A 25,648-nucleotide genomic window follows, 5' to 3' on the forward strand; every position below is an offset into this window, starting at 1 on the left:
CCAAAAAGAAACCAAACAGGTATTGTTTCATCAATGAATTATCAGTAAAAGGAAAGTGTGCATGGCATTTAACCATATATATTTGAAAATAGATGACATTCTGGAAGGAAAAATAAACCATTTTAAAGCATCCTCTTTATATTCCATTATTACTGACCTTTCTTTTGGGACTGCATCAGGTGCTGCACCCCTAGCTCCAGTGCAACTGCAAAATAATTCAACCATTCTTAATTCTTTGGACAAAAAGGTCAATTTCTGTTTACGCCTTAATGACTTGCTAACTGTGCTTCTTTTTGAATGAAAGAAATGTTTATTTGGAAATAAGATATTCACATGGAATTCATCATTTTATAGTTGGAATGGCAAATCATGGGTCGATTTAGATTTAGAATCATTTAAAATGACACACTGGTGAAAGGTTGATGTGGAAATCTCATCCTCTGATGGTTGTTCTGCGGAGTGCTTTGTAGTTCTCCAAATCAGCATCATGTTGTGTCATTAAAATCTTCACTCATTTCCCACTTTAGACTTTCAGCAGAGTTCAAAGTAGAATCTGTATAAAAAGAGTTAAAGTTATCAACATGGAACAGCCAGGTTGATGTTGAGGCCCTTACAATGTTTACCGAACTATGCATCAATATAAAACAGTTTTAATCTACATCATAAGTAAATCCCACTTTATAGTCAATAAAGGCTGCATTTGCAAGATTATGTTTTCCAATAGCACAACATTTGTAGGATTATAGACCAAATAAGGCCAGAATTGTAGTTGCACCCCCACCCTCCTGTCCACTCAATTGCAGGGTAGGTTAATCACAAGCAGAAAAATATGTAAATGTTGAGGTCCATTGGCTTTGTCCAGAGGGCATCAATTTATCAATTCGTCATGCAGGATATCATCCATACCTAGGTAGTCCTCCTTCACCTGACCCATATTTGGGTCCTCATTTCAGTCAAATTACCTTAACATTCTCTGCATTGGGGAACAAATCAGCTCCCTAGAATCACCTGGGCCTAACTCATATAATGTCACCAACAGGGGACTAAAGGTACATCTCTGGGACAAAGCTGAAACACGTCAACAACTTTCTAGAGTCACTTGCTTCTCTGTACTGTGGTTTAATTGGTTCTCTGTCTCATGGGTGTGATCAATTACTATATGGATGAATATCTCGTGAACAGGCATAGTGAAGGGCAGGCTAAGTGATGTAACATAGTTCAGAGGTAAAACCGAAGGTGATGAGGAATCATAGGACCAATATTTTATTTGCTTGTTGCAAAGTACAGGTCTCAGTTTGAAATCACTAATTTTGTGTCCAGTAATTACTTTTCTGAACAGATCTATGTAATAATTGATTCTAGTTGGAAAATTCAGAGTCAGAGTGGGTTGCAATTCAACCTACCTCAATAATATTCATCAGGTAAGTTGCAAATTGCAACTTATTCCAATTGGAGGCCATCACAAGGATGGTGGCCTGCTTGGGTCAGCAAATCACCATATCTGTTATTGCCTTTCAATAAAATATCTATTGTATAATACAGCTGTTTTCCCTAAAGAAAACGGGGATGCATTTAAACAGATGAGTTTGATTTATCTGCTTGATTTTTAGTAGAGTTACAAATTGGACCACTTTGTTTTTGTGACGGGCTACAATGCCAATGTGGGGGGGTTGGCAAAATGTCAATGTTTTCAATCTGGATTTGGTTGCAAAATATTGCTACATATATATATCAAATTGGCATTGAAGGGGAGCCCTAAACACATTTGCTCCCAAAACGGAACTGGTATCCATTCGGAATCCCATGTCCCAAATGTTGAATCTGAGGAGATATGACTGTTAAAGGATTTGTACTTCACAGGCAATATCATCTAATACTTTTGAAATTTGAAATTGTTTGGAACCACTTTTAGTGTCATATTTCATCTCTTTAGCAAATAGAAGATGCAGGTATTTATGTGTGGGTGTGTTTATGTGTGTGTATGTGTAGTAACGTTTGTGCATGGAGTGTGTATTGGGTAGAAACAATCTACTTTCGATGGCAGCACAACACTGCTACTCCTTGACAGTCTTAATCAAAATGATTAAGAAATATGCAAACATTTATCCTACAAGTTAAATTATGATATTCATCCTACCATTAAACAAATCATGTTTATAATTTGACATTCTAGCTACTATTTGGAAATTGAGACAACATGAAATGTGCTAACATATCAAGTTATAAAATTCAATAATGACTAGGAATACCAGGAAGCTAGATGCGGGAAAACTACTTGAGAGAGGAAATGTTTAATTGGATGCATGGGCCCCTCTTCCAATCGATATAGTAGACTTGGTTCCAATAAAATGATGGCCACTCTGCTAGAGTTATTGCATTCCTCAAATGAATCTGTTGTGTCAACTCACCAGTTCAGTACCTTTTATCACTGTTAAACAGAACATGATTCTTCTGTAATCCATGACTGGACAAAACTCCCCTCATCTTTAGCAACATATCCATCTGGCATCTGATATTCCTGTTCTCGCTCATCATCATGATGGCCACAAACTCCACATGTCTTGCCCTTCATCCACAAAGCTGGTGTAACCTTTATGATAAAGAAATAAAGAGACCTCTGATGTAAATCTATGTAATCTTGTCAAATAGGCCAACCATGCAGTGAGTGAAATGCATCAGAATACCTGGCATGTGACTCCATTGTAGTGAAGCTTCTCAATGCCAAAGTCCGGTGCGAGCAGGATCAGCCCATCAGTCTCCTTTTCAATCTTCAAATGCAGTTCTGAAATCAAAAGAAGTGTACTGTGGTGGAATTTCAAACGAACAAAGAACTTCAGAATATATTGTAGAACACATACAGCAGAGATAAAAAAAAGTGCTACAGATAGATCCAAGAAGAGATTGAGATTTATCTATTAATAAATTGGAGCTGTACATATAGTTTTAATTTGAAACATCTATTTAGAATGCAACAAGTCTGCAAATAAACATGCTTACTATGCAGGAGGGGGCCCTTTAATTTATTTCCAAGGCATGTCCAATCTCTAGACAACATTGTCCAAATAATTACAGGCCTGTTCTATGCTAAATCATCGCACTTTATCGACTAACAATAAATGCTTATCAATTCCACGTTAGGTCTGACTCAATAATAAAGGGAAAATACATTTGTGCATGTGTGTCAGAATATTGACTATAGAAATATTGAAATGTACAAATATTGTGTTCAGAAATTGACAACCAGAATATTGTGTGAGCAGGTATATAACCGTAAGTGTAGGGTAGAGTTACTTTTCTTAACTTTACTCCTCTGTATCATTGGGATATATATATATACATATATATATATATATATATATATATATATATATATATATATATATATATATATATATATATATATATGTATGTATACATATAGATATACATATGCATATATATATATATATATATATATATATATATATATATATATATATATATATATATATATATGTATATATATATAGTGTGTGTCTGTGTGCATGCATGTGTGTGTGTATTTTTGTGGTATTACCTTTGGAGTTAAGTATAGTAAATCTATGCATGCCTATGTATAATTATCTTCAATATATTCTAATAGTTAATATGCTGGTCTCCATATTTGTGCATGCCAGCTTTCAAAACGTAATATTGTGGTACCATAACCACTTGTATATTTGATTTCACACCTGGTGATACTTCTAAATCACATTTTAGCAAACCTACAACATTGCAAGGAAACATGATTCAAATGTCATCAAGGCAGAAGGTGGTATCTATGTATCCTTGAGGAAATTCTAATACAGTTTTCAGGATAAATTATCTGCTTTAGATCAACCAGTGTTGCCACAAAAAGTCAGCATTCAAAATCTTTAAAATGCGATAATTAACTTCAAGTGATCAATTCAAGTTAATATTTTTCACTGCTTGTAGAAAATACTTAAATTAATACATTTCAGACATGTAACTATTGATTTAGCTACATGTCAGATAAACATAGTTACTTTGGGAAACCTGGGAGTTGTGTGTAATTTTTGTGATTTATGAAAGCACAACGATGAACATTTTGAAATTGGCTTCCCACCCTGGAAATATACATAACACTACTCCTGTCACTGGTATGAGCAAATACCTTTTCGGCATATGAGAACAAAAGGAACACTCCCATATTTAATGTAAGAATAAAGGGTAGAACACGGGGCTTACACAAAGGGGAAAAATTTACATTCCAAAGAAAAATGTCACAAATGCTCATGTTTACTCCTGCACATTTTATGGGTGTTGAAAACTCAAATGAGTACAGTTTTGGGAGTAGTGGTGCTCTTGGAATAGTACGACTGCCATGGATTCCCCGGATTTTGGCTTATAATGGTTAAGCAACACAAAAAGTCACAAATCTGCTTCAAACGTAGGAGTAGATTCCTGTCTTTTTAAAGCTGGTGTTTGTGAATCGATTCAAGAGAAAGACAGGCATGCACATGATTTACTCATTGTAGGACCAACAACCAATCTAATCTGCACCACAAATCTTACACTTTTAACATGTGTTACAGAACTAGAATGACACTTTTGACAACTTTATACAATTTGAAACCATAGAGAGAATTGGTGACCAGCAAGGAAAGACAGTAGAGTCAAACGAAAGGACAGGGAGAGCAGGAGAGTGCAGGAGAAGGCCCAGAGAAGAGTCTGAATTCATTTACACATAGAAGGACATTGAAAAACTACTGAAAAACTACAGGACTCTTAAATAATCTTAACTGATCATTATTCCCTGATGATGATATTGATGATACTGCAGCATCAACTGATAGCTTCATCTAATAATAGAAGCAAATGAGTTATACTAACTTATCAGATGTAACCTGGTAGACTCTTGCCACTGTCCCTAAAATGGGTCCAATACAACTCTGTCACCTACCAGAATGTGATTCATATGGCAGCCTGTTGACTTCAATGCCATTTATCGTCAGCTTCAGGGAGTCAGCAGATGGATACATGTCAATATCGCTGAAAAAGAAGAACAGATTATATATCTGTTTGTAATATCTTTTACTTCCAATGCAAAATCACATGCTTTGTTATGGTAAGTGTGTGGCCCAGCGCTTATAACACTTTGCTCTGTTTGTTTGATAGGCTTGCACTTTGGAATAAAATAAGGCCCTTCCTGTAAAACCAAACCAAAAATGTGTCACTGCATAAACACTTACATGGTCAGGAGGTGGCATTCAAAGATTTCCCTGACACATACTTCAGGCAAATCAAGAAATCCTTTCTGCGTGGTGCACGTTCCTAAGAACAAACATTGCACCATCTGATTCGACGAGTCATAATTCTAATTTTCCACCCAGAAAATGGGCTTTACCCACCACCCATACCACATGCCTGTTCTCTGGTTCATGGTAGGCAGCAGATTGGGTCTGCATGATTATAGCTTGTATTTCTATTGTTAGCTCAATTCCCTTAATTTGACATCAGTTGCATTTTGGGATAGGACTGGTCAATTAGCAAGTGTCCGAGTTTTACTATGATTTCAATTACTGCAGAAATCCATGCTGCTTGGTACATATGCTAGATCCCTCAGTTAATTATTATGTTGTTGTATGATTTGTTTTTAAATGGCCACATTCAGAATAGGGATGCTTCTATTACACAATTGCTCACTGGCAACATTACTGGCAAATAGCCATTTTTCACTAACTGGGGAAAACAATTAGCAAACTGGACAACTTCTCCTGGAGTCTATGCCTGAAACCAAGTTGTTGGAAATAGACCGACAAAAAACATCCTGCGAGTAAAAAGTAATATAGACCTTTGCTGCTGATTGAACCAAGCCCCTTCCCTCTAGTTCCCCAAACAAATATAACTGGATATGAACGTTGTTCAAAGTAGCTTTTTTGATAGATAAAAGTTGTGTTTTAAATGGCAAATGGACATAACAATACAAAATCTGAAAATGTTCCCAGTAGAGACAGGCTGATCACATTTTATCTGGTGTTGCATCACTATTGCCGTAATAACCCAATACAGAGCACTCACGCTCAGGTGAGAGGCAAAGGGCATTTTTTGAATGAATTGTTTGAATGAATGTACACAGAGCAACAAATACAATCAATACCTGTACCCACACGTGTGGAAGGAAATGCGTCAGAACATGTTCAATCAATAATTGTCGTTAGGTAAACCTTCTGCCCTTCCCTCTCCCTATATGACCATACTTTTTTATTAAATCTGAATATCGTTACCAGAGGAAACACAGACTTCTTATACTATTAGGATCTCTTGCAGTGAACAGAGCAATATTGACTGATATTGTCAAGTACTTTGATGGGACTAGTTTTAAAAAAACAGAATTCAGCTTAGTATCAATATCTGCTTTTCTCAAAGTGGTTAATAATGGCATTTGATAACCATGCCCCTTTGACTTCTAAATGAGTTTCTGCTCTATAGTACTCCCATGATGCAGCACAGGTCAAATTCAAACTCAACTGGCTACAATGCAAATGGGGGTATCATTCAATGATCATGTTAAAGGTTACAGAAGAGTTTAGAAAAGGGCTAGCTGCATAGAAAAATCCCATTTTTGGGGGTCAGATTAAATTACTTTTTTCTTTGTAATCAGTGTCTCTGCAAATAAGCAGAAATACATCTTTTTGATTCTCAGGAGCTCTCTGACACTTCCACAATAACATCTTGCATGATTCCAGCACATGTGTTCTGCAAGCAACTCACCTCATATTTTTGGGAAACTTTGTCAACTTCGGCCTAGATATTTACAAAGGTTTTTTCCCTGCCTCCCCAACCTAACAGTCAGTTCTGAAACTTATCTTCTTCAGTCCAGTTGACTAGGGAAGACCTACTCTCTATGATTGCCAAAGTAAACTCAGGCACCCCATTGGAACCTTGTCCATCAATTACCCAGCACTAAATAGACCCTTTGCTTGTTTAATTTAATTCTCCACTTGAACAAGGATTAGTTCCTAGCACCCTCAAAGAAGAAACTGTTGTTACAAAGTTAAAGAAAGACAGTGACTCATAAGACATAAAGAGTATCATCCGATTACACTCTTACCAATTATTCCCTAAACCACTAAAAATGTGTGGGAAGTATTCTATGTACTCATTTACAAGAGACAACATTTTCAGATGATTCACAAGCTGGCTTTCACACACCACATAATACTGAATCTGTTGTGTTCTCTATTTTAATTGACCTACAAATGAACTTGGATCAGAGACATGTCAATGCCTCAATCTTCCTTGGCCTATCTGTAGCATTTGATATGGTTTATCATGTTATCCTACTCAATCATATCATCAGAGATGGCTTGGAGGGGAGTGAGCTTAATTGGTTACAGTTTTTTCTTAGTAGGCAATATCAAACAGTATGGTTGGCACAGGGTAACACAGAGATCAACTAGATTCTTACTGGCCAAATGATCCACTGTAAGATACTCTGCATCATTTTTTAGTCCTTTTATAGCTATTGTCATAAGTTTGTAGCTCAGCGAGATCCAAGATATTTGCCTGACCACAAGCAAAACTCCTCCTCAGATAACAGGCTGAGTGTTCCTAAACTGTTGAAAACTAGAACTGGAGTGCACAGTGTTTCCTTATGTCCTTCAAGGCTTTTGAATCCCGTGTCCCTCAGTCTAATCTGCACACTTCCTCAGACTGACACCTATGTGACTTTACTTGCACTAGCTATCTTGCTTAGGAGATTGATGAAGAAATTTGCCATGTGGTGCCTAATGAAGTAAACACATTCATTTCAGTACTAGGTTAAAAGCATCATCTAAGTCCACAGAGGCCATCAAATTGTGTAAAAAAGATACTGATGTTTGCATAGTTCAAACATAATAATCTATGTAAACTTCCGTAAAGCATACTACTTAATTCAACCATTGAATCAAACACCTCTGGAATCTGATAAAGCATAAAAATCATTAGATAACCATGTGATAGAATAAAACACACAAGGAACACATTTCTACGGGTTTTGAGAGATTAACATCTAAGGGTAACACCACGGATACACACTTTTGAACATTCAGCTTGTTACACTGAAAATACTCACTAGCTGCCAAGTTTGACATTGATGGCCTTTTGCTCGGAAGACTCTTTCACTTTCTTCACCATCACCATGAAATTCAGATCAGGACTACAGTCTTGGACCAGGACATGGTAGCAGCTTCTGGGCATCGAGTAGTTAAAAGCGACATCATTAAAGGTGGTGATTGTGTCTTTGGAAACCGAGCAGCGACCTAAGAAATTATAAACAAGAACTCAAATATTTATGTTTGTACACCTTACAGTGAGAAAAACAGAACCGCTACAAACAGGATATTGGTTATCAACAATGTACTGGTCACTGGAAGTGACGGGACACTTTTTTAAAGGTTGATGTTGCTGCATTGGCCCCTTTCTCAAACGTGGCTCATCAAATGCATCTTTGTTAGTGATGAGGAAATGCTAGGAGTGGAAATGAAAGAAATTAGCCTTTGTGATATTACTGCCTCTGACCTCATGATGCCTGAGATCAAAGTTACCAAAGGGAAAGCCAAGGGTAGCTGCTGCTACTACTTACTGGCAACCGTGTTTAAATATTTTGCCCTTTCATCATCACCAAGTGCTTAATTGTAAAAACCTGATTTTATTTATGTTCACGTCAGGTAAATGAGTGCACATTTTCTTCTTCAAGCATACTCCTTTATTTTGCAATGGCAAAGTCATGGTTGCATGGATTGCAACATGCCTCGTTAAAATCCTATATGTATTCCCAATTTCAATGCTCATGCCTTGCCCATGGTTTGAATATATATTATTAGAGGGCCTGTTATTTGGGCGTTTAAAAGTTTAGACACGTACATTACATTGAAAGTATGATGTAGTACCAGTTTGTATTGGGACTTGTGCTCAGTGATTTTATAATATTCTGCAAACTATTTATTGTAATTAGGAAGACAAGTATATATTCAAATTTTTGCAATTTTATATTTTTAGTTATTTTTACACAAATGTGTGGCATGTTCTGATATTAATTAAATTCCACACAAACTGCATGTGTGGCCTTAAAAGAAAATGTAATTGACATTCGAGAGCAAAGGAATAGTTAGATATAAGTGCTCCCAGGTGTTTACCTCTTAGGTTGTCCAGCAGGTACTCAGGGGCTTCAGTAAAAATATTCCAGCTGGGGGACTGAAGGGATGAGATCTGTGTAGGGTGAGCAGCAGGGATCGCAAATGGAAGCTGAATGGATCTGTAATAAAGTGTGAGCTGCAAAGTAATCAGAAAAAGGCATTACATATCGATGGATCCACCCTTTACATGGTTAGAAATGTGTTACTGTCAGTAGCTGTAATATTTACCTTTGGAACCTGCATAACTGCATCAATGGATCTTGGAGAGCTTAGTGAGAGGACCACTGTTGCTTTCTTAGAGGGATTTTTCTGCATCTTTTCAGAGAACCCAGCCATGAGTGCAGCTCCTGGGACAAACTGTGCAGCCCTGCATAATTGAAACAAAAGTAATATCTGATGCTGATGTACTCATTTAGATGAAGTATAAAATTAGGTGGTAATGTTTCCATAAATACAGTGATCTGCATTGTAGCATTTTTTTAAGTAGCTAATCATGCTCCTTAATGGGTGAGTTTGGCTTGGTTTAGCAATGTAAAAATAGCTGATCTATTTGTAGGGAGTCATTTAGGATCAGTTGAGATTTTGCAGACTGTATATTTCAAATTGGAGTCTTTCCTTCAATCATTTAAGTGCATGTACTGTCCTATTGTAGGCACTGGCAATCACTTCATCAGCCCTTTGGCATTGATTACGTTAATGCCTTCACTGGTGAGTTAGATCATTCTAGGGGATTCCTTTAGAGTGTAGAGTTAGATCATTCCTGGGCATTGCTTTAGAGTTTAGAGTGTGGCCTGCCATCCACCAGGTCAGCACAGGCTCTGTCCTCCACACTCCTAGCAGGGGACCCCCCAGAGCAGATGCAGCAATCACGACCTGCCAGATACGGATTTCTATGCTCTGAGTGAAGGCTCTGCTGAGGAGGCTTCATCAAAGGCACTGAATATCTGATGAGCGAGCACCATGTTTGATATGGCTGCTACAAGAACAAATTCCCGAAGTGGTAGTTTGTTCCAAAACAACAAAATAATGCCTCAGACATGTAGTGTGTGGGCCACTATGCGATTTTCAATAAGAGTGACAGTCGCACCACCCTAAATAGCATGGAGCAACTACCCACTATGGGCCTGTGGTTCCATGATTAATGGACCCCCATTCAAGGGTTTCCCTCAGAAGAGCCAGCTAAGGTTCTACCAGTGGAAACCTTGCAGCCTCCCATTTCTGCAGGGCACAGGAACTTCAAGTATTGGGTAGAGATGCATCTATTGGTTGATGGAGGCTGCAGCATGCCGGCAGACTCTAAATGCCGCCTAAATGTTGGTAACTGTTTCATTTTGTTTGTGCCTCTCTCCCATAGAAGAAGTACCCAATCCTGGCCGCAGACCTGTTATTGAAAAATTGAAAAAAATTGTAGCATTTGTTCATTCCTAGCACCGCATGAGACAAACACATATTTATTGAACTTGTGAAAATATTTTAAGTATGTTATGCAACTAAACTAAATTAAAATACGCTAAAATGTTGGATTGATTAGAAGTTAAGGATTTTAGTAAAGGCCTATAAATGCATGCTGAGAGAATTGAATGATTTGTTTTATGTTACAAAGCATGCCTTCTTTTGAATATTGGGATAGAAATGGAATGACTTGTCAGCGGAATGAGGTACATGCACCAGGTTAAGTTAAAAGTGGAAACAGGATTTTTTTGAAAAAGACTGTTAGATGACCATCATTGAAAAACTACTCTAGAGAAAAACGTCTAAATAAATTTGAAGATGACCTTCAGGTAAAGCTGCAGTGCTAGTACAGGTTAGTGGAGACTAACATCATGGAGCAAATGTCTAGGCATCTGGTTATTTGTGTCGTATGTTGGGTACATTTTGAACTTTGAGTATGAAAATGATGTAAGATGTCTATTCTGCAATACTGCAGCATAAAACTTGTTGAATACCCATTTTTATTTTCCGTACTCATAAGACCTACCAACCTGCTTAACACTATTTAAACTACAGATTGAATTGAGACCTTCTATAGTGCTAATGTGTAAGTCACAAGGGGAAATCACCTGTTCGTGCCCACCTCAGAATATAGAATTTCTTGCTTTTCCTGAACATGTACAATTAGTAAATTCTTACGTAATGTAGAAATATTACCATTTTCCAGCCGATTTCAGTTTTGATGGAATTTTGGGCCACTCCACCTTCAGCCTCAAGCCCGGTTGGCTGCCAAAGTGACCAGTTTGAGCCGTTGCTGCAATTTTGTAGTCCTTGCAATTCTGACCCCATTTCAGGTAGGCCTAATCATAATGTAAAATGTAAAAAATTACACATAATTATTTGATGTATTATATACAGAGGAGATGTTACTTTCCCTGTGCCGTCTGCTACCCTGGCCTCACCTGTGCTTCATGAGAGTTGACAACAACCGCATTTGCACAAGCGCGCCATCTACTGGAGCCGGCGATTTCCACAGCATAGGCCTGGATCTGGGGCTTGGAGGTGTGGTAGTCGGCGTATACGATCACCTGGTATCCTTGCTTCTTGTTGTCATTTCTCACTGCTTGAGCAGTAACAGCCAGCACTGGGGGCTTGTTGTCTCCCATAAATGCAGGCTAGAGGCATGTGGAAAAAGTGGAAAACAGTTATTACAATGGAGACCTGAAAACTCTGCACCAGTTCTATTGTCAGGAGGGAAGCACAGGCACTTTCTAAAGTGGATGTTTGTTCAGATAACACCTTTGCACAATTAAACATGGGGCACTCTGCTTAGAGGATAACCTTGCTATATATTAAGAAAAAAGGGGCATTTGCAAATATTTTTGGTTTCCATAGATTTGAATTGCAATAAATTGCTTGGCCGGCTTGTGTATAATTCAACTGGTTGTACTTATGCTGTATAGCAGAGCCCCGAGAACCTATAATGCCTCGACTTCCACAGTCCATCATGGGAAACATTTTCTGTGCTTTCCAAATTGCAATTGCACAGTCTTTAGAAACTTTACCACCATCTGTGGGACTCTGAAAAAATCTCTCTTCTAAGCCTCTGCCTCTAGTGATTGCAAGCTTTCTCGACCTAGAGACAATCAAGAAGCATGAAGCCTGATGCACTTGTTGTTAGTGAATAATTCATAAACTATGGGGTATATTAGCCAGGACCTCATTAAAATTATCGCTGTTTTAGCGGCAGTTTCCTGCCGCTAAAACAGCGATAATGGGCTTGCTAATATGCGTTAAAGAATTCCAATAACCTGGACTTCTATTGGAAATCTATAACACATATTAGCAAGCCCATTATCGCTGTTTTAGCGGCAGTTTCTGTAGGAAGGTGGATATCTGACTATGGTTACCCCCAAACTTTTTGCCTAGTGTTTAGCTGGTTTTTGACATAGTTGGCCTGGGATCCTGCTATTCAGGGCCCCAGGCTGATTGCTCTCTCCTTAAAATGGACTCTATGTACCCTTGGTGCATAACATAATTGGAACTGGTTCACCTTATAGGCCCCTGTAACAGTGTACCATAGGTACCCAGGGCATAGGTGCATCCAAGGCCTACCAGGGGCTGCAGCATGTATTGTGCCACCCCTGGCCTGGCCTCCATAATTGACACAACTGGCTGATCACTCAGCTGGGGTAGGTTGGTGTAATCACCTCTTGCTTAGATATAGTATCCCTATATCTAACCTTAACTGGACACATGTTAACCTATAAGCCATTCCTATGGAAGGCCCCTGCAATCCTGGGGGCAGAGTGCGTGGTTACATGTGATATGGTGCTCTAGCATGAGCTGAGCCAGTCTGTAGCTGTCGGGAACAACTCCCTTAGCTGTTCCGGGATATTGCCATACACTATACTCTTAAGTGCATTATAATCCTCGCGGTTATATGCTAACTTTGGTTTGGCTTTATCAAAACATGTCGAGTAAGGTGTCATACGAATTGGAATACTATCCCCTCGACAGTTCTGTCGATGGGGATAGCATTCCACCCTTCTAGAGGGACACGACATGCACATAGCCTTAACCCCGGTAAAAGTTAACCAGAGCCTCAGCATCACAAAATGGATGCTGCCACCACAGACACAAGTCTGACCTCCTGCTGCTGGGAGTCCTTCCAGCGAGGGAGGCTTGGACAAAGGGTTTTCTGCCTTGGGAGGTGCGAGCACCACCCCAGACAGGATTTTGTGTATTGGGTAGGACAGGGCTGAATAGAAACAAACATGCCCGGGGCACACAAGGTGTCCCCGTGCATAGGCCAGTCCAAACCGGTCCTGGGACTTTCCAGACCTAGGGCTGGCAAGGAGCTGGACAAAGGAAAGGGGGTGTAACCGCCCCCCTTCCTGGTCCCACCCAGAGGAGGGACCTAGCAAGTGATCCACCCCTCAGATTGGGAATAAGAGTGGGAGCAGTGCCATAGCACCTCAGATCATCCTGAAATCAACTTTGAACTAAGAAGATGACTGTACTTCGACATTCTGCTGCACTGAAGACTGAAGAGTATCTCCCTTGTGGCCTAGGAGTTGCCACCCTGTGAACACAGGCACCATCCAGCAACTCGACGTCTGCTTTGCCGCCGCCTCCCGCTGGAGCCCGAGCCCAGAGCCTGACAAGACCCAGACTCCCAGACTTCTCACAGCCCGATCCACAGTCCCTGCAAAGAAGGGACCCGTGGAGGCACCGATAGTTGTGGGACCGGACCTTTTGAAAGACCCCAAAGAGCTGACTGCGCAGCATCCGAGGCACCCTCGATGTTGTGCTTTGGGGACTTAGAAGCCCCACCACTGAGCAGTCCTTGCACTGAAGATCAGCCCCCCAGCATCTCTACGATCTGCGTTGGGCCCTTTTGCATTGTGCCACTCGACACTCCATCCCGGCCATTTGCCACGTGGTCAGCGGCCATCTTGGCGACGAAACCTACAAACTACACTGCGGGTCTGGTTGCTCCAGACTTGCCCTCACTCCTGTAAAAGGGAGCCCCCGCTCTGATCTTGCTGGTCCGAGTGATAAGCCTTTTTTGATTCCTGATGGCTTGCATTAGCCAAGGCCTGTTTGCTCCAATCAAGTTGCCAACACCGCCAACAGCGAGAAGCCTGCATGGGACAGCTCGTGATTGACTCCTGGACGTCCTCGACCTCTTCGTGTCCACGTGGCTGCAGAGAGAAGCTACACCTCAATGCCTGTTTGCACCCGACATCGCCTGGTTCCAACCTGGTTCCACGGTAGTCACTGGCTAGTTACTTTGAACATTGTCCCCTCTGCTTTCAGGTCTTCACAACATCAGATCCACCCTTGGATCCACCGGAACTCTTTACATCGAGCCGCCTGCAGCATCTTCAGCTCCAAGCACCATCGACCAGCGTGACGAAACCTGACACTACTTCGACCCTATGCACCCGCGTCCTGTGGGTGAGGTAACTCAGCAACGCCGGTGTTCCCACACTGGTACACACCTCTAGTGTCTGTGTCTTAAGTTTCACTCCTCTAGGTCACTCTGAAGGTTCCTAACTAACTAACTTTATAACTTATACGCACCATAGACATTGCATTGGTGAGCGCGTGCACTTTAAACACTGCACCCGAGTCCCGCGGGCCTTTCCCGACTTAGTCACTGCTAGTCCCAATCAGGTCCAGCGATTCCCAAGGCCCTAGGCCTATTTCCTTTTCGATTGGTATCTCTTATACCACTTTGTTAGTATATGGTTTAGGTGGCCCCTAGGGCTCATCCATATTGTGCAACTTTTGTGTATTTTAAACTGTGTTTTGTTTAACGCTTGTGCTTCTGTGCACATAAAGAGTCCAGGGGACATTTGTAGTTAATAAATATATATATATTTTCAATATATATCTGTGTGGTTTCCTTTCATTTGGTATTCAAGGGGGTTGTATATGGTAAAACAGCTTGCTTCACATGCCTTTCAGAGGTTAGCCTAAGACTGCTTTGTCCACGCTACCACTAGGATAGCTGGTCTATAAGGTTGACTTACAACCAATCATCATAAGGGTTGCTTGGCATGGTACAAGGTGATCACTAGAACTAGTGAGCATCATATACTAGGCCAACTTCTCACAGTTTCCTGCTGCTAAAACGGCGATAACTTTAACGAGGTTCGTGCTAATATGCCCCACATTCTCTTGTAGGGGACACTGACGTTTCATCTAGGTTATTCTAATTTATTAAAGAGAACAGTTGCACTTTCTCTGCTTTGCTGAATAAAACACATGGTAGCCCGTTTATCATTGAAAAAATAGCTTTTTTTTCTAAATGATCTTTATTAACGTTTCATACGACACACTTTGCATCAGCGATAATCAGCAGATTTACCTTTTGACACCAGTGGCTGTTTATCATGGAAACAAACATCCCATCTCTAGTTTATTTTAGGCAACATAAAGACTTCTTCTCCTGAGTCACAGAGGGAATTATTGCTTGGATTTCTCAAATATTTCATATAGAACATGAAGATATCTTCTACATCAGTGAAGAAAGACTCCTCCCTGAGTTTGTTGTAGACAACACTATGCATTGTCAAGATGGTTTACAAGAAAAAAAGAAAGTGATAAGTGCCTTACTTGAATGTATCACTTGTAATGAACTCGGCCTCGTAATAATCAATAGTTTTCTTCTCAACGTGCTACACCAGACATAGCGGAAGCTAAGAGAGACACCCTAAGTGCAATGGGTAAACCCAGGCATAAGTTCCCCATCAACTGTGTTATTGGACTGACGTTACACATAGCTTGTAACATGTTTAGGGGTGCCTGTATCCCCAACTGTATGGGACCTTGCATTGTAGCTCAGAGTGGCCTATATCTACTAGAGCAGGACCCCAGGGGGATTTGCATATGACTGGTCTCTGTCTAGACTTGCATAGCAGCTAGAGAAATAAGCAATGGCTGAAATTAATTCAAGCATTCCACTCATGATGATATTTTGTTTGTCACTTATGAACCACTTATGCATGCTTTGGAATATGTACAGAACATTAATGCATTATCTAGGGCTATGAGCAGACTGCTAATCCAGTGTCCATCTGACGCACAGAAGACTACCACATCTTGTAGACTGTGCATAAAACACTAATATTGCAACATCAGGACTGCACAAAGACCATCAGAACTCAATCGTCGGATATTTTAGAAAGCAAAAGGAAATAACATAAGATCATGTGTACATGGCTGACATTAGACAAAGTTAACCAATCAACAGATCGGTTTTCATGAAACACAATTCCGTTTCACCAAGGCAGGAAGCAATCCAAATTCGTGAAAGCACATTTTTGTGGAACCTTTTGAGCTTATACTTTAAAATAAATTGAGAGTATGCACTTTTCAGTGGTAGAGTGGTACAGAATTCCCTAATTTGATGGTCACAGAAGATAAATCGAGTTTCAAAGCAGTATGTTGTGGATATTTGTAATCATGTTTGCTTCTAGAAATGTGGGCCTTTCATTGAAATACAGCTTTTTGTAATAGTTTGAATGGCACCCAAAGTCCTATTTTCGTGATCCACCGCTCCCCCAAGGGGGCCAGCGTTCCATCTCCACTTCCTCAGTGTTGGCTTAACGTAATTTGTTCATTTGCAGAATCTGAATAGGAGCCCTCCCAAGATGTCCGACATGGGGCGAATAATGTAATACTGATCTATTTTAATTCAGCACCTACCCTCTGGGATCTTCTGGCATTGGAGGCGCTGCTACTGCTGCTGCTTGAAGAGCTGGAGCTGGACTGGGAGGAAGCTCTGTGTCCTGAGGCTCTCTTCCTAGGATTCTGGATTAATGCAAAATAGTTTATGAAAATGCACAATTTAAATGCAGTTTACATAAATGATAGTTATGGCAATACCTTTTTTAAAAAAAACATTTTAAAATATATTTGACTGATCCTTTGAGATCTCAGGACTAACTAACCCTCACGAGTGAGCTCGATGGTCATGTATTGTTGTGTTTCTATCAAACATTATTTTACTGATCTTTCTGTCCTCCTGCTAAAGATATCTTGGATTGAGGTATGGCAGCAATGGATGTGTTCGAAGGTCTTACTTCCACATACAAGCAGCAGCTAGAGCATGAATAATGCTACTGGATGAACTGAGCTAAGCAAAGTAAAGGAGTAAAGGAACGACAAGTGCCTTCAAGATTTAAACATACTTGCATGTCTATCTGCAAAGTTATCGCTGATTTCCCAAACTATATCCAAACACTGTGACCTGTAAAAGGTACTTAATATTTTAACAAGTGTATCTTAATGTTGTGACTGGTGCCACTTAGTGCTCAACATAGAGAAATGGCTTAGTTCCCCACATGAAAACCCCACATTCAGTTGTTTATGGCATATGCAACGTGGTGCTAACATTACAGAAATCGTATTGCTCCTTACACATAATTCAAGTAAATCAACATAATGTATCACAAATATTAACTTCAGATTATTTTAAATACCACTTACAGAGCTTTTGTATGCTGGGGTGAAACGTAGGTCATAAATATCAGGGTTCGCCTGCAGGAGAAACAAGGAGAACAGATTTGTTTGGTGGTCCTTTCTCTAAACATGCAATTGATACTGCACAAACACGTGATTATCATGCCTTACTCAAAATATTCAACGTTAGCTGCATCATTTACAAGACTGTTAGTACCAACAACCTTCCATACATTTGCAACCAAGAAGAGAACCTCTAACAAAACACAAACAACATGCAGGAAAACAGTCTCCAGGCTGCAAATGTGGAACAGCAAGAAGCAAAAGAAGGGATGACACACCGAGACAAACTCTGCGTCAAAATATTGGATTAACACCCCAAATCAAATCCAGCAGGTCAGATCACTGCTCCAGTTCTGGAAGGAGCTAAAGAACCCTTCGAGAAGGGCTCCATCACTTCACTGACCCTACTGCCATTTAATGTAAGGTGCCCCCACTTGATCAGTCCCCATCTCTCGTGCTTTACGTTCATTCTACTATTAGCTTTCTAAACCTATTCACTTTGTCCCCATCACCACCCTCCCCATCCTAAAAAGTTGTATTTCTTCTCACCTACATACATTGTCACCGGTACAGCGCTTCATTGCATTGTAACTAGATTCACACTTTACAAAATACGTTAAAATTTCAATATTTTAAAATGTAAATACCATTAATATTCCACATTTCCCAAATTTAATTCACATAAAATGAAATGCATTTCATTAATTTTAGAAATGCAATTTTACTGCTAGCTGCATCCCAAATAGTGCACATCCATCTTTTCATTCTTCAGGTAGAATGCCATGATCTTCTGTATTAGAGGTGATTGAGGAATCAAGCATCATGAGTGGTAAGTTGTATTCATGCATTTCAACTTGACAACTTCAGTTGAAGATGTTTTTAGTTCTTCTAAAAGGCTTTAAGGGGTGTTCTTTATCCTGATTTCATATATATTGTTACATCCACTTTTCCAGAAGACCATTTGGCTTCCCAAATATGTCATGAGTAACTAGCTTTCAATATTTTTTTTGCCTTTATAGTTTATTTCAAAGTGTGTATGGGTTCAATCAATCGTTCAATCAGGGGGTTTGTTTAGCGCAAACTACTCACCCAGAAAGGGTCTCAAGGCACTGAGGGGCAGTGTGTCGGGGGTTCGGCAGCTCCTGCAGGTTCACTGAGTTCCATCAAAGAGCCAGGTCTTGCGGTCCTTTAGGAACTTGGGGACTGAAGCAGTCTGTCGGAGGTGAAGAGGGAGTGAGTTCCATGCCTTGACAGCGAGGAGGGAGAAGGAGCGCCCTCCTGTTCTGCTTTTCTTGATCCGAGTTAAAGTTGTGAGGGAGAGCTGGGCCGAGTGGAGAGAGCACAGGGAGCATAGAACACAAGGCATGGTCCACGTTGGCAGGTCCGGCGTAGTGGAGGGCCTTGTGTGTGTGGGTAAGAAGCTTGAAAGTGATTCTCTTCTTGACTGGGAGCCAATGTAGGGTCCGTAGGTATTGACTGATGTGGCAGTGGCATGGTAGTTTGAGGACAAGTCTGGCGGTGAGGTTCTGGACGTTCTATAGTGTGCGGGTAAGGTTCTTGTTGATACCGGCGTAGAGTGCATTGCCGTAGTCCAGTCTGCTACTGATGAGGGTGTGAGTGACCGTTTTCCTGTGTTCGGGGGGGGGTCCACATGAAGGTCTAGGCGGAGTAGGCTGAGGGTGTGGTAACAGGAGGAGGTGATGGCGTTGACTTGGTGGTCCATTTTAAGTTCCAAGTCCAGGATGAACCTGAGGTTGTGTGTGTGGTCTGTGGGGGAGGTGAGGTCCCTGAGGCTGGGGGTCACTAAGTGTGGTTCTAAGTGTTGGGGTGTGGGCCCATGATGAGTATCTCTCTTTTGTCCATGTTAAGTTGAAGGCAGCTGCTCTTCATCCAATTGGTGACAGGTTTCATACCGTCTTGAAAGTTGCATTGGGTGATGCTGGGTTTGACGGATAGGGAGTGGATGAGTTCGGTGTCGTCTGCATAAGAAGAGATGTTGAGGTCATGTGCTCTGACGATGGCTGCGAGCGGGGCCATGTAGATGTTAAACAGGGTTGGCTGATGGAGGATCCTAGGGCAATTTTGGAGGGATGGTTGAAAAGGAAAGCTGAAATATTTTGGCTACAGCTGTTCTGCTGCATATTTGAAATTTGCCACGTAATATGATTTTGCACTGTATTTACACACCTGTTGCAATGAATGTTAGTATTTGGTTTTGAGCTATTTTACATATACTCTAACATGGGTCCCAGTCTACAAAAGTAATGATATATTGTAAACATGTTCACAAAATAGTGTTTTTTGCATAGTACTGCTAAGGTATATCTGTACAAAATGTGGTTTGTAACTGACATTACTATTGCAGGATTGCAGGATTAAATACCCTCGTCAAGCCATTTATAGAGTATCAATAATCGAATCAGCTCTAATCACAGCTGAAGTACACACAGACTGTTTGAAAGCAGGATGGAAAGGAGATAAAATCACTTGCATATGTCACCATAAAGATGAACACACAGATGGATCTAATGAACATGCAGAAGAGCAGGGAACAGGGAATAGGCAGCGCTAATGAGAGTTTGTGGGAAAGCCATTGATGTACCCGAGCATACTATCACTGAGGTCAGGATTTTGAATAATGCAATTGAAGATTCTCCACTGAGTATACTACATGATGGTTCAGGAAAAATATAAATGCAGGTCTACTATTGCTCATCGCTTAAGAGGATGTTGGTCAAGAGGCACCTTCATACACATGCTATTGAGCTGCCCAATCATTAAGATATATTGGAGAAGAGTGTGTGTGGAACTGAAAGCAAAATTCGGAATACCTCTGGACCTGAAAGCACCTTCTGTACTTTTGGGCATATGGGAAATGAATGATGTTACTAGGTACAAAAGCGATTGCACCAGAAAAGGGTTATTGTGGTACATAAAGCAATTGTACAAAAATGGTGTTGTTGCCGTACACCCATGACTGGAGCAGGAGCATGAACTGGTGAATTTTGGCTGGCAATGCTGTGTATGACAATAGAGGCTGAGCAAGGAAATTTGCTAAGATTTGTAGGGTTTGTTTTGAATAAATTGGGCTCGAGTGAGAGGTCGGGAATTATCACAATACACATCTCTAATTAACAAGTGTTTCATGCGTAGGAATCAAAATGAATCAACTGTATGACTAATGACGATTCAGTGTAGTCTTTATGCTGTGGTCTAACCCAATAAGTGAACTAGATTTACTCTGGATATACTACTATATGACTACATGAGTTGAGTGCGGGTCCAGCCTTTAGCATGGTCGACCTTGGCCCAGCCCAAGGGAACCAATGTTCCTAGGGGCGCATGGAGCTATGTGCCTTAAGGTTATATCAACAGCAGCACCTTTCTCATCTTGCTCCAGCCTCGTTCATCCCCAGAGGGCCAGATCCCCTGGAGCTAATACCCCACTTAACATGCAAATTACCCCATCACAAGGCTATGTTTATCCAGAACACGATTCAAACCCAGGTACAGACGAGCAAGTATTGTGCCCTACATTACAGGTGTTTCCACATCTCAAAGACCAAATAAAAATCATTTCCTGGAACGTTGCAGGGCTAAGGTCCAAACTGTCAGATTCCAACTGGGCTAACCTAATAGACGAATGCCATATGTGTATCTTCCAGTGAACATGGTGTACTGAACCAATTTGTACAGTAGGTAGGGTACACGAACATTAGCAGTCGAGCCAGACCGTCACCGGCAGGTCGACCGTCCGGATGTCTACTCATTTGGGTTAGAACAAGCCTAGCCTGCAAAGTCATTAGACTAAATATCGAGTCAGCTGATATACTAGGCTTTGTCCTCATATCTCTAAAAGGGGAGTTTTTAAGAAGTCTAATCAATATAAATAATTGTTTCAAAAACAAGAATCAGGAATCTAACACATTAGCTCTTTTGACCAATTCTTTAGACAACTCAGATAGAGGGAAATTTTTTCTTGCAGCTGGAGATTTTAACTTTACACATGAGCCTGTGGCCTATGTCCAGGACCTTGTGCAAAAACTGCAGGCACCCCGCTTAAAAGATGTACAAAGGTGGGGACAGCAAGTTCTACCTTTTTCCTTAACCCAGGGAGTATGTGCCTGCAAAAGGAGGACGCAATCTGATTTAGAAGCTACCTTTAGATTTAAGAAGGTGAACGTTCCAAGCTGGCTTGATTGCAGATTGATCAATCTAGACACAGTACATGATATGGTCATGACAGTGATCATAATGCAGTGGTTCTGGGATTAGTCAGCATTGCTTTTTTGCTGAAGAGTTCTGTCGGAATGGTCACTCCTATAGTCACTTCAAATGATAATAGACCGATCAAATGGAGCCACAGTCTCAGATGAGCAGTCCCTATCTAACATATATGCTGAGGTATCATCAGCCCTCGTTAACATGAGCAACTTGGGATGGGATGACTTAACTATCATGCCTTCTTTAACCCATCTCCTTAAGGTAATCAACAGCCGTTTATCTAGACAGACAGTAAGCATGACCCACAGACGTAGGGATATGCCCTGGTTCAACGGGAACTGAAAACAAGCTAAGCCCGCCTTAATTGAAGAGACTGCAACAAGGCACAGATAGAGGCTAAGAGAAGTTGGGCGGAAGAGAAATGGTACACTTTGGCCGAAGCATCAAGAAAGAAGAATATAAATCATTTTGGCATTTATTAACCAAAGGAGCAGTGCACCCGGTAATAAAAGAGGATTTTTTTATTCGTTCACATGTTTGGGAGGAGCACTGTACACAGCTGAAAGCCATGGAGGGCAACGACAAGGACTCTGAGATCGCATTGGATGATCCAAGCCCGATACTAGAGAAAGTAGTAAAAGAAGCATTCTCCTTTACTCTAGAAAAAACTGTTCCTTCATTCAGCAGCCTGGGTAAGGGTAAAGCTCCAGGATTAGACAAGATACCGGGGCATCTTTACCGTTCAGAATCCACCATACGGGTCCTGCACTTCACATAACATTTAACAAAATAGTGCAAGGAGGGGATATCCCAAGTACTTGGAACGGTCCCGGAATCAGCCAGATTTTTAAAAAAGGGGATAAAGGAGAACCCGCCAATTACAGACCAAACAGCTTCATAGATACCGCTCAGCAAGCTTTTAGTAAGTTGATCCTGGTGCACCTAAACACTTGGATTGAGGCAAACAATATACTGTTTCACCTACAAGCTGGCTTCAGGAAACCACTAGCACCTTAGAGCAGGTATTCTCCTTCTTACTGCTTACCTGAAAGGAAGTCATCATCAATAAGGGTCATCACTATGCTGTGTTTGTAGATCTTAAGCAAGCATTGTACTCCATAAATCACACCAAATTATGGGTCGCCCTGCAGGATCTTGGTCTGCCAAATGGGTTGCTAGAAATTATAGTGCGGATGCACCAGGATAACTATGCCCAGATTAGCTGGAACGAATGGGGCAAACTCACTGGGAAGACAGGAGTGCACAAGGGAGTTCAACAAGGATGCATCTCAGCCCCAACCCTATTTACCTTATACATGAATGGGCTCATTAAAGCTCTGTACAATTCTGAGGGTGATCCTCCTAATTTTGCGGGCAGACAAATTCCATCACTCCTGTTCACAGATAAAAGGTTACTGATTGCAAAAACACCTATGGGCGTGCAAAATATATTGAACAGGTTTGCAACAGGCTGCACTCACTTTGGTCAAGAGACCAATTGCTCAAATACCAATTTCGTGGCTTTTAACCCCCACCTAAAGTGAAAATCAGGTGCTCTCAAGCATGCTTAAAAAAGTCAGGGTGTTCGACTACCTAGGTGTCAGGATGAATAGCAAATCGAGCTGGACTGACCAAATCCAAAAGAGCACCATTACACTACAGTGTGTTGACTCAGCAGTGGCCAAAAAATGTAATCAATCTGTTTATTGCCCTATCTCTCCAGCCCTAGAAATACATTGAGCTAGATGTCTGGGGGCAGCACGCTATGGTGCTGAACTGTGGGGCTTAGACCAGACAAAGAGCTTAGAGATGGCAGAAAATACATTTATAAGGTCATTACCTAAACTGCCAAATAGTACCCCACTCCTACTGGTTCAGTTAGACCTTGGCCTAAGAAGTTTTAAATGAATAGCAGAATTAAAATGCCTAGTGTTTTGGGTCAGAATATGGACCAGCAAAATCCAAATCCCAGTAAAAGAAACTGTAGAGGAAATACAAAACCTTGATAGAGCAGTAGTACGGGGGTAGTGGTCTAGAGTGGTAAGGTACTGGTTAATGAGATTGGGGCTGTAGGCTATGTGGGAAGACCCCAAATCCCTGACGAAAGACACAGTACCTCTTTTAAAAGTAAAGTTCTGGGTTTACATTCAGGACTCCTGTCATGTAGCCGCAGCACAGGCCACCCTAACAGGAAGGTTTTTAGAGTTCAAATGCACATTGTTAGTTGAGGCAATCATGGAGGAAACTGAACCCCCACAGACACGTGCACCTTACTTACAATTAAGGTATGGAACTTTACGCCTGAATTACACTGGAGGTAGATGGACTCAGACTACTGTAACTCTGATGTGCCCTGCATGTATCCTTAGTCATTATTCATTTGGCCATTATATGTTTTTTTCGTCCCTGCTATGCACAGATCAGGAAAAACTGGCTTATACTTCCATGTCCGCTTTTATCGTGTAGGTGACCAGTATATTTTTTTATCAGATTCTACAAAATGGTATGTATTCACCATATCGACGTACTTGCTTTATACCTGGTGCATTAGGTCCAAGTTGTTAACCACAACGAAAAGCTGAGGACAACACAGGCTAGGCATAATTTGCAAATAACATTATGACTTTTTTGATAACAATTGTTTTTAATGTCAATGGTCATATGCTCCTAATTACCTTTTATTATTTTAAAATTTGTATAACTTTTATACTATGACCATTTATGGACTATTGTATAATGTTTTTTATTAAGGAAGATTGTTGTATATAAATGTGGTGAATGATCTCTATTTGATTTAATAAATGAATATTCAATTCACAATCATCAGCAAGGGCACCAAATTTCTCATCCACCCACACCCAGGGAGCTATCTTATCAAAGGCTGGCCCTCGTTAGGTGTTTCTTTCTGGTTTCCGTCAGGGACTGCGCATGCAGGCAGCTCAGGTGCAGACAAGTAGACCCATCTTTAAAGATTACTACATTAACTTCATTAAATACATTGTCAAAATTATATCATTCATATCACAATAAACTCAGTACATTACCCGTTTCCTGTGGGACTCGTTGCTACTGCTGCTGCTGCTGCTGCTTGCACTGCTAATGCTCCATTGATTCCTGCGATTATGTTGATGCTGTTGTTGGCTTCCATGGTGAGAAGTTTGATGGTGCCTGAGACTTTTTCTCTTGCTGTTGCTGCTACTGCTGCTGCTACTGCTGCTGCTTCTACTACTGCTGCTGCTACTGCTGCTGCTGTTTGGCCTCTTTTTATTTCTGCTCTTACTGCTGCTGCTGCTACTGCTACTGCTACTGCTGCTGCTGCTGCTGCTGCTGCTGCTGCTGCTGCTACTACTACTGCTTCGACCTTTGTTCTTTCTAGCAATTCTGCTGTCTTGTTGCTGGCTGCTGCTTGAGAGGCTTCTAGATGATGAGGATGATGAGGAGGAAGAGGAAGATGAAGAACTAGATGAACTAGATGAACTAGATAAACTCTTCTTCTTTCCAGATGTAGCAACCTCAGCAACATTTGGAGCATGCTCCTTAGAATGTTTGACTTTCCTTTGAGGTCTCTCGTATCTTCTATGTAAGCTTCCATTTTTAACCTGCAATCAGAATATGATTACAAATGCAACGTCTTCAATCTGCTCTGCAAAATACAATTAGTGTTTCTCCAACAATACTCTCTTGCACAGTTACATAATGCCAGAAGGTATTTGGTGTGGCCAAAGTAATTTTGCACAATGGACAATGGACCACCATTTCAAATGATGTTCTTATGATTATTAAACAAGTTGTAT

General features: G+C 40.8%; 1 protein-coding gene across 2 annotated transcripts in view; it reads right to left on the reverse strand.

The window, feature by feature from the left end:
* Positions 1-287: 287 nt before the first annotated feature.
* LOC147747523 (vitellogenin-A2-like) overlaps positions 288-25,648 on the reverse strand; it is a 59,135-nt gene continuing 33,774 nt past the window's right edge. Inside the window, exons 23-34 of one of the 2 annotated variants that reach the window (XM_086953988.1) lie at positions 24,899-25,453; positions 17,595-17,645; positions 16,812-16,916; positions 11,555-11,767; positions 11,310-11,452; positions 9,390-9,528; positions 9,162-9,297; positions 8,099-8,285; positions 4,943-5,031; positions 2,685-2,782; positions 2,420-2,590; positions 288-553 (exon numbers count right to left, since the gene is read on the reverse strand). In XM_086953988.1, coding sequence (XP_086810114.1) covers positions 2,432-2,590; positions 2,685-2,782; positions 4,943-5,031; positions 8,099-8,285; positions 9,162-9,297; positions 9,390-9,528; positions 11,310-11,452; positions 11,555-11,767; positions 16,812-16,916; positions 17,595-17,645; positions 24,899-25,453 — 1,875 coding nt within the window. In that variant the 3' untranslated portion in view covers positions 288-553; positions 2,420-2,431. Of the gene's footprint in view, positions 554-2,408; positions 2,591-2,684; positions 2,783-4,942; positions 5,032-8,098; positions 8,286-9,161; positions 9,298-9,389; positions 9,529-11,309; positions 11,453-11,554; positions 11,768-16,811; positions 16,917-17,594; positions 17,646-24,898; positions 25,454-25,648 lie in introns of both variants that reach the window. The other variant, XM_086953987.1, reaches the window with a different exon arrangement.

This window comes from Lissotriton vulgaris, chromosome 1_1, assembly GCF_964263255.1.
Source record: "Lissotriton vulgaris chromosome 1_1, aLisVul1.2, whole genome shotgun sequence".
Taxonomy (NCBI): domain Eukaryota; kingdom Metazoa; phylum Chordata; class Amphibia; order Caudata; family Salamandridae; genus Lissotriton; species Lissotriton vulgaris.